Raw genomic sequence first — 9,896 nt, forward strand, 5'->3', positions numbered from 1 at the left:
ATTTTAGTCATGCTAATTTACAATGTACTTCAAAACTTAAAATTATTCTTTATTGTTAACTTTTTTTTCTTTAAACTTGATCTCTATTGGCATTTTCTATTTAAATTTATGAAATATGTTTACCTTATGTTTGTGTGAAAATTATTATTATTATTATTTGTTTAATTTCGATATAAAAATAACTTCCTACTCTTTTGTGCGTCTTTCTCCCGGTGGGAATAGAACAGGGCATACTCGGCTGTGCCTTGCTAGAAAGGACATATCTGGCTTGCTAGAAATAATATATAACGTACTACATAGTTCAGGAGAGAATCAATCTTCAGTTCAATAGTATGCTTAATTTACTCGTTTTTTTTTACCATAAAATAAGTTGATCTTTGCTTTTAGAAGACTTTACTATGTATTCTCTCTGTTGGATGATAAAGTCCTACATCGACTAATTTAGGGGTTTATAATCCATGAATACTCTCTCCATTGGTGTGAGACCTTTTGGAGAAGCCGATTGCCTTCGAAGAGGCTTGACTCATTTTTCTTTTTGGAGTCCTTTGTTCGACATTCCAAAGTACGCCTCCCCTTAATCGAAGCTCGAATTCTTTCGAGTCTTAGTCATTTTTTACTGCCTTCGAGGGATAAAAGAGAGTCAAGGTAATTCATTATTAAGGAAAGCCGAAACATTAGTTTACAGTCGAGTTCACTGTCAGGAAAGACGAAAGAGAAAACCTGAACCGGAACCGNTCGATATTATAGTCTTTGAATGAAGGGAGACGACACGAAAGATGAATGAGAGTTCACTGTCACTGAATCCTGAGAGTCATTCTTTAACTGATCTTTCATTCTTTAACTGATCTTTCTCCTTCTTTAACTGATCTTTCTCCTTCACCTTAACAGCAGCGTCAATAAATTCTTTTCTATCCAACATAGGGGTAAAACGTTATTCGAGGAGGCTTGACTCCTTTTCTTTTGGAGTTCTTTGTTCGATATTTGAGGATTTACCAATTTATTGTAGCATGACTAAGATGATATTGTCCACTTTGAACATAAGCTCTCATGACTTTGCTTTATTGTAGCATGACTAAGATGATATTGTCCACTTTGAGCATAAGCTCTCATGGTTTTGCTGGAGAGTGTATTCTTTGATTATAAACTCATGACCATTCGCTAAATTAACCAATGTAGGACACTTTCATCCAACGCTCTGCATTCGTCACATAATTACTATGTAACAGTGGGAAAGTTAAGATAAGAGAGAGATCCATAAGTTAGACCTTTTCAACATTAATCAAATCCAAACAATATGCTCAACACTTCACTAATAAAACGTAAAAGAACAAATTACAACAAATTACATGGAATTTTTTCGGAAACTATAAGCTTGAATCTTTGAATACTTTGATACAATATGTGACAACAATAATTTGAATTACTTAATAAAAGATAACTATAAAAGAGTCTGGTTTTTATTTCTTGAAACCGAATAGCGACTTTATGGCATTGATGGCATTCTCATTGATAAACGACTCATCAAACCTTTTCAGAAGAGTCTCAAATTCCTCCAATGTCCTCAAGTTTGATAGATCAGGATCCGTCCGAATTCTCTGGCAAACATTAAGAACAATGATTTCACCAAAACTTCTCCACATATAATTGTCCAGGGCATGTAATAACTAAATAAAACGAAGTGGCTGATACCTTGAAGTCTTCAAATCCTGCTGCCAAGGCGTCTTCAAGTGCTGATAGCCCAGCTTTTAACTGTTCGAAAAGTATGAAGGTACACTAATCAGTCATTCCCCATTTTGTGGAATTTTGGCCAGAAAGCTTAGTTTAAGATGTCTCAAAAAGTCATTCTAAACGAACTCTAAATTCAATAATAGTTTACGAAACGATTCTGTATAAACCATTACCTCATTTAGTTGGGAGTAACAGCATGCAACATTGTAACTGGCAACTGATGCTTCGTCTGGAGTTGGTTTGGATCCCAACACTGACTCAAATTTCTCTAATGCTTCCTCATATTTAGCGTTCCTTGAGGGAAAAGAACAAAAAGAAAGGCGGGGTTGGACATTGTGTGGGCACAATTTAGTAAACAATAGAAGGGCAGGGCAAGTTGGATATGCAACATACTTGTACAGACGTAGTCCTTGGCGCAGGTCATTTTCTCTGCGCGCTTTCTGCTCCTTCAACCTCATGGCATTTTGCATCTGTAACAATTACACCTATAATATGTAAATAATACAGCAAACCTTTTCTAATGCATTTTTCTTCTTCATTCCGGTAGTTTACTGCAATTATAGATGCCCAGCTGGTTGAACTCTTTAGAATGGATGGTTTTTCCTTTTTAGATAAGAAAATGCGGGCAGGGGAAAAAGTATGAACTGGGTGTCCATCAGAAGTCCACAACTAAGGAGATCAACCTTAGGTTCACTAAATACCCAATGGTTAACATGTCCCAATAGTCATTACAAAATCTGAAAAAGTGATTACTATGACCCCGTTTGATAACTATTTGAATTTTTGTTTATGGTTTTTAAGAATTGGACTTGTTTTTTCACATTTTCTTTATAATAGTTTTCGTCTTTCTTAACTAAACATTTGGATTCTCACTTGAATTCATAACTTCAATATAATATCATTAGCTGCTAGTAAATGTTCACTTACTTGAATTTCTCTCACTTTATTACTAACTACGCCCGAGTTTCTCTCTGCTCTGATTAGCTCCTTTTCCGTCAACTCACCATAACCATCTGTCTTTCCTGAAAAACAATCACACAATTTACAAAGATCATATTTATATATAAAGATAAGAGTATGTTTATAATAAAACTCGGATTTATACAGGTCATCAGCCAATTTTAAGAAAAGTGATTTGTTAATATCTTTTGTACTTCTATTCGTTATTGATTTATTGAGTACGATTGATAACTGACCATATCTCTTCTCCATTTTCATGAGTAATGGACCAATTCTTTGCCGAATTGTATACATTGTCCTTCCGTATTCAGCAGCAGGCCATATTTCTGTCCCAAACACTGCACTGCATTGATGTAACTATTCTTTTATCATATCCCAACCATGGAAGAAAAGCTGCAAATGTTTCTGCTAGGAATGTTCTTTACACATTTTCATACTAAGCCAAGTCATTCTTTTCTTTTCCCTTTCTCCCTTTAGTTTACTTTGGGAAAAAAATGCACGACACGACAGAAACAAGACAAAAATTTTAAGCATACATCATATAATTCTCCTTTGAACAGTTGAGTGAATGAAAATCTTAGCCTGTGGGAAAAACACACGACAAATTTAAGAAGCCTAGATTTTTTTCTTTTTCTTTTCTCCATTTTATTTCTTTAGCATGAATACACAAATCAACAAGAAGAAAATTTTTCAGTAATCACAATTGACCCTTATCTGAAGCAGTGGAGTCAATCCTACTGTGTCACGAAAATTATTCATTAGATTTACTTGAACTTTTCAGCCTAAGCTTGAGTTGAGTGATCATTTCAAGCTGACAAGGGAGAGACAAGCAGATTATGTGATTTAACATAGTAACCATGGTTTGTACATGACAAAATTTGTTGTTGTTGACCAGGTGATCATGCTATCTCGTTGTCTCATCCAGGCGCCATCTAGTATAAACTAATTTTAGACTACCAAAGAAAGCATCAATGACCCCTGCATCCACCATTCTACAAAATCTTACAGAAAACGCAACAAACCACGTCCTATCATTTTCATTTCACAATTCAAATTTCTAAACATGCTCGAATAAATAGATAGGTCAATCGTTGATGATCATAATGAGCAAGATTTACAGAGCAGAGATAAGGAAAATGATACCTGGTAGCAATAACTTTATCCCCAACCGTGAACAATCCCGTCTTATCGGCAGCACCACCAGGTGCAATGGCGTCGATATAAGTTCCACCATCTCGTCCCTTAACAAATTTCAACCCATAAGGCTGCTCCAGTTCCACTTCATACTCTTCATAAGGTTGGTCAGCAACAGAATCATCGTCGGATGCTCTGACGACGAAATTTGAAGGTTTAAGTGAATGAAAGCTCGAAAAGGAGGTGGCGAAAGAGAGATGAACATGAGAATTGGAGAGAAAGAGTTTGGGATGGGAACAGCATAGTGGAAATGAAGAACAAAATTTGGGGAGTGGCTGAGAAGAAGAAGAAGAAGAAGAAGAAGAAGAAGAAGAAGAACATAGATACAGAGTGGTGGGCGGAGCCAGAGACATTGTGGAATGGAATGCCCTAATTTCAGGCCACAGAGCTCAGAGGGGAGTTGGAGATAAACCCATTTCTTCTGCAACTGCAAGGCTGAGAGCGCGCTCTGTTCTGTTGTGGTTTTGGGAAGGAAGAGCCCCTTGGATTTCTCTGGTCCAAAATAACAGAATCGGATGAGCCTCTAATTACACCCAATAGGATCCTGCCACGTAGCCACCTTCTTCTTTTTTTTTTTTTTTTTTTTTTTTTTTTTTTTTTTTTTTTTTNCTGGTTTTAGGATTTTCCTCTATGGTCCATAAATATTTGATTTATGGAAGCTCTAAAATTCATATTTTTAGTGGTCATAATATGTTAGAACTTTAATAACTTATTAAGCGAATCAAAAGTTATAGTAATAATACCCGAGTATCTAATTTGTGTACCAAGTACTGGTACGGCGAATGTCAGTAGTTCGAGTTTATTTATCTTAAAAAATATATTTAGGAAGATAAGACTACGGTGTAAATGGAAGGAGTCTAGTTATTTTGTAGTACTGCAACTTTCTTCTATCTCTCTTTCTCTTTTCTTCTCCCGTGCACATTGTTTTCATTGTTTGTTGTCAATTGCTTGTGTCGCCTCAATAGTATTGGTGTCGAACAATGTACTTAATATGCAAACTTTGGTCTAATCATTTGTTTTTGGAAATGATTGTATCACGCCAACAAGGTATAATCAACCTATTAACCGCCACATCAACATTCAATCAACTTAGTTATCAATGTAATGAAATTATTTAAAATAATTTACCGATAACAAAGTTGAACTAAATTCAGTATATCTTAATGGATAAGGCATCTTTCGTTAATCTCCTCGAAATAAAAAGAATCAAATGTATATTTTCACAATCCAATATATATGCCAATGATGTATATAAACACATTCATATTCATTTAAAAGATGCATACATAGCTTATTACAACAAAATTATAATTTTAATATTTGTTTTAAACTTTAACCCAATGTCAACATAATTTAACAATAATTAACGCATAGAATCAATAGAATTTTCTTTTTTTTTTTTTAAATGTTAGAGATTCAAATCACCCAAAATGTTGTTTTACTGGACGAAAAAAATGAGGTCAACCGACACTTATAAATATAAATAAGTCGATATTTGTAAAACAATGGTACAAATTATCAGCTACGAAAGCTATATATATTAATTACGAAAATTTCAAATACATAATATATTGCTAACTTGCAATTACTATGACAGCTTTGAACATTCGCTAGAAGCTAGAGAGAGGCAATTTGGGGTTAGGCATTATGAATCTTCTACCGAGTTGAGCTTAAAAAACGATGAGAAAATGGACAAAGTGGCGCAGAAAATTAACACACCTGTTCTAAGTTGCATTAAATTAGGAAGAAAGGAATGAATGCATTTGATTGAGCTACTATAACCTTGAGATCTTTCAGTCTGCTTTCTTCAAGTTCAAGCAATTATCTGCAACTTGGCTGAAAAGCTCCTGAACCTGTTTTAATTCCTTCTCTGCAACAAACAATTCCCAATTCCATTAAGAATGTTAGCTTGTGTAGCTGTGGCGAAATATCAGTAGTATGGAGAGAACACGAGAAATTTCGCCCTTACGACGAGTTGGTCAAACCCTAAATGAAACCATACAGTAAAACTNGCATACAGTAAAATTTCCAATAGGAAGTCATTCTTGGTGGGCCCATAATTTGCAACTNCCATACAGTAAAACTTCCAATAGGAAGTCATTCTTGGTGGGCCCATAATTTGCAACTGGGCATGTTGTAACTATACACAGGTTAACGAAGAAAACAAGATAATACCTGCTGCTTCTAGCTGCTTTTGAAGTTCTTGACCTACAGCATCGTTCTCGGCCTGGATAACGAGTTTCGAACGTAATGAGAACTAAACAATACAGGAATTCTTGGTGTTATATCAACATTAGCATATGAGAAGGCTTATACCTGTAGTTCTGCAATCCTTTTCAACTGCTCTTCTTCACCTCCATCAGATAGAGGCAATGCTGCAACTAATACATCAAACTGTGCCAAAAGATAATAACAACAATAGTTTCAAGAACGGCACATATGTTCAATTGGATTATATATAAATGAAGCATGGTCTCAACCCTTTCTTTTGTACAGAAAGCTAGTAGTATACCAGTTGGAGAGGAGAGAGTAAAAAGGAAAAGAAAATGAGAGAAGGAATGGAACAATCTGGCTCCTTGTAGAATCACATCTAGAAGGCACTAAAATGCTACCAGAACTGGAAAACATCCAAACATTTCTATTACCCAAAAACTACACTGGGATTTTCTCAAATGTAATGTGGACAGACTCGTCGATTTTATAAATTCTACATATTTTAGTCAAATACAGGGTTGAATAGGAGATTCCAAAAATCAAAATCTCTCAGCAAAATTTCTCAGCAAAATTTTCTAAATAAAAAAAAGATCCAGATTTTAGTCAAATACAGGGTTGAATAGGAGATTCCAAAAATATGAACACGCTTAATAGCTCTTAAAAGTGGGGCTAAAACATATATACAGTTAAAAGCGAAGAATAATTAGAAAAGTTTTCCGTAAGACTTTGGCTTATTGCTGATCTAAAACACCATATTTGCCCAAGTAGTATCTGAGGTTGGAAGGCAAAAATAAATTGAAGTTTCCAATACCAAATTTGCTTCCTTTGATGGATATACAATAAATCATAGCATTAGAACTAGTATGCCTCTCAAACAAGTAGCGGGAAATCTGTTACTTTGATATGTTACTACCCCATAAAAAACGCAGTAAAAGTTATGAGCGGCTGAAAAGCAGGAAATCACAGTCCTGTTCGTCCTCAGACAACACAAGTTCAGACTTAACATTAACTAGATCTAACAAACGAGCATTTGAGGGTGAATGAAATGCATCTCTTCCAATCTCATCAGGTGCTTCGAGTAGACAGTTGATTCTCAATTACTTATCCAGTAGATAGAAAGCATGTAAAGTTAATCAATCTAGGATACTGACATTTATAAAAAAAAATGGCAATCTAAANGCATTAGAACTAGTATGCCTCTCAAACAAGTAGCTGGGAACTCTGTTACTTTGATATGTTACTACCCCATCAAAAATGCAATAAAAGTTATGAGCGGCTGAAAAGCAGGAAATCACAGTCCTGTTCGTCCTCAGACAACACAAGTTCAGACTTAACATTAACTAGATCTAACAAACGAGCATTTGAGGGTGAATGAAATGCATCTCTTCCAATCTCATCAGGTGCTTCGAGTAGACAGTTGATTCTCAATTACTTATCCAGTAGATAGAAAGCATGTAAAGTTAATCAATCTAGGAAACTGACATTTGAAAAAAAAAAATGGCAATCTAAAATCTCCCCAAAAGGAAGAAGAAAATACTTTCTTGATGTTTCGACCCATGAAAAAGTAAATAACAAGAGGCATATGCATCACATTCATATTTTCCACCCCAAAAGTACAAGAACCAATGAACTACACACTTAGCATGAACAACGGCAAACACAATCCTGCAAAATAAAAATCACACCTGCTTAGCGGCTTTCACCAAAGCGGCACTCATTAGCTTGGGCTGCTCTACGAAGTTTGCACTGTCATCTGTAGGTTCGTGAGGCGGAGGTTCGGGGTAATTAGGAGATAAACGAACTGGAGGAGCATCTCTCTGCAATGTCCCAAAAGTATTGAAAGCTAAAGCAGCAATTGTATTGACTTGTTCCTGTAGTTGGGAAATAATGTCCATTTCGAACCTTATCCCCCAGAAGAATTGTCCAGAAAATGATGAGAACCAATAAACATATCAAGACAATTAAAATCAACATATCACATTTAGGAACTGACTGAGTGGGAGTCCAACCTATTTCTTCCAATATAATCCAAAAAAAAAAAAAAAAAAAAAAAAAAAAAAAAAAAAAAAAAAAAAAAAAAAAAAAAAAAAAAAAAAAAAAANATCTGAAATAGCATCAAAAACTTGGTAAGGAAAGTTTATACTCGTAAGAAGACTTCACATCCGACTTTAATTGCTGAGAGACAACGTTGTGGAAGAAAAACAACCAATTCAATAAAAGAAACACTGAATGAAATACCTCGAACCATAGTTTCTGAATTTAATTTATTACAATTGAAGAGACTAGGAGTGAGTCAATAGGTTCGCAGGTTCTAATCTGGATCTTGTGTTTGGTTGCTCAAGTAAATGATGAAATCACGTCAAATATAAGGAAACAGTATTAGAGGATCGAAATCAAAATTGTAATGACGTGATTGTAAGATGTTAGATCTGTTTATCATTAATGGATAAACCAATTCCAATTCTCACAAAACTGAGCTCACCGAAAACCTTGAAAGAGCAGCCAAGTTAGATTATGCCAACGAAAAAAGTATCAGTGCCGTACCAATACCGGAATAATCTATACTATATAGGAAAATCGTTAGTTCCCTTCCTATTTTACTCTATGCATTTTCTAAAACTTTTTATGGCAATTACATGAAGTACAAAGCATATAGATGGCTTTTATTTCCAGTAAATTAAAAGTATGTTGAGTGATTGATTGATGTGAGGGAGGAGAATTTCAACTTTAAAAAAAGATTCATTGTTATCTGCCAACTATAATCTCCAAATCTCCAAATCTACAACTACAAGTATGGTTGAAAGTTGTTGGTCAATCAAAATAGCTTCGCCAAGCTAGGGATTAAAAAAGAATTCGATAATACAATAACTTACTGATTCTCTCATACACAAAAGAAATAATTACGCTGAACATTTCATTGTCGCAGAAACAAGACAGATGTACAGATGATCAAGCCTCAGTAGACATACTCAACGAATCTAAAGGCAAAGCACGCCGCAGTTCGTCTATTGTCATTTCAAAAAATCAAAACCACTCCATTTTTTCCTTATATAATTCCTAATTTGAGTTTTTCAAGCGAGAAAAAAGGCAGAGATGGAGAAAGGGAGAATATCGGTAACATCAGAAGAGTATAAAATCAGTGCAAACCTGAGGGAGGCTGCGGCGGCAGCACTGACCAGAGACAGGCGGCGGCGACAAGGACCGGACAGAAGCGGTGGCGACACTGAACGGCTGAAAGGGAGGGGGAGACGACGAGACCAGGCGGAGCACGATAGAGTAAAATGAACGTGGAAAGGGTTTATGTATATATTTTATTTATTTATTTATTATTATTGTTATTTTCTAATTTTACGAAGTGGGCTGAATTATTGTAATGGAGATCGAATTAAACCTTAAACTTTTATTTTTTTATTATATATACATTTTGACCTAATTTCAGTTTATTTTATCTAATTAAACCTTAAAATAAAAAAACATTTATTAATTAGTAACCGGTGATAGCCGGTAAAATAAAAAAACACATCCAAGTTGTACTTAATTACACTTAATTAAATATTCTTTTGTAATAATTATCTTATATATATTATATAAAATTTTAATTATTTAACCAATAATTTATTATTATTATATAAGATTTAGAGAAGATTTCATATAAAATAATTTATTCTACATAAGAGATATTATGATTTTTGAAATATATGTGAGTACTAAATATTTACCATTAAAAATTTATATAATTCTATAAAAACCTTCCCTTTTTAGGCTTACATGTGACACATCACTAGTAGATATTGTCGTTT

The 9,896-nt window shown here is 34.5% G+C and overlaps 2 protein-coding genes across 2 annotated transcripts; both read right to left on the reverse strand.

Annotated features, from left to right (window-relative positions):
- Positions 1-1,247: 1,247 nt before the first annotated feature.
- Positions 1,248-4,352, reverse strand: LOC111794681 (protein MET1, chloroplastic). The gene is made up of 7 exons (XM_023676790.1): positions 3,832-4,352; positions 2,925-3,031; positions 2,656-2,750; positions 2,122-2,198; positions 1,902-2,022; positions 1,690-1,749; positions 1,248-1,595 (listed from the first exon to the last, which is right to left on the reverse strand). Exons 1-7 carry the CDS (start codon positions 4,233-4,235, stop codon positions 1,458-1,460), a joined length of 1,002 nt encoding a protein of 333 aa, XP_023532558.1. The 5' UTR covers positions 4,236-4,352; the 3' UTR covers positions 1,248-1,457.
- A 1,036-nt stretch (positions 4,353-5,388) lies between these two features.
- On the reverse strand, positions 5,389-9,385 carry LOC111794379 (mediator of RNA polymerase II transcription subunit 21). The gene is made up of 5 exons (XM_023676351.1): positions 9,244-9,385; positions 7,782-7,998; positions 6,199-6,276; positions 6,058-6,109; positions 5,389-5,752 (listed from the first exon to the last, which is right to left on the reverse strand). Exons 2-5 carry the CDS (start codon positions 7,989-7,991, stop codon positions 5,676-5,678), a joined length of 417 nt encoding a protein of 138 aa, XP_023532119.1. The 5' UTR covers positions 7,992-7,998; positions 9,244-9,385; the 3' UTR covers positions 5,389-5,675.
- Between the last annotated feature and the right edge of the window lie 511 nt (positions 9,386-9,896).

Source organism: Cucurbita pepo, chromosome LG05 (assembly GCF_002806865.2).
Source record: "Cucurbita pepo subsp. pepo cultivar mu-cu-16 chromosome LG05, ASM280686v2, whole genome shotgun sequence".
In the NCBI taxonomy this organism is placed as follows: Eukaryota; Viridiplantae; Streptophyta; class Magnoliopsida; order Cucurbitales; family Cucurbitaceae; genus Cucurbita; species Cucurbita pepo.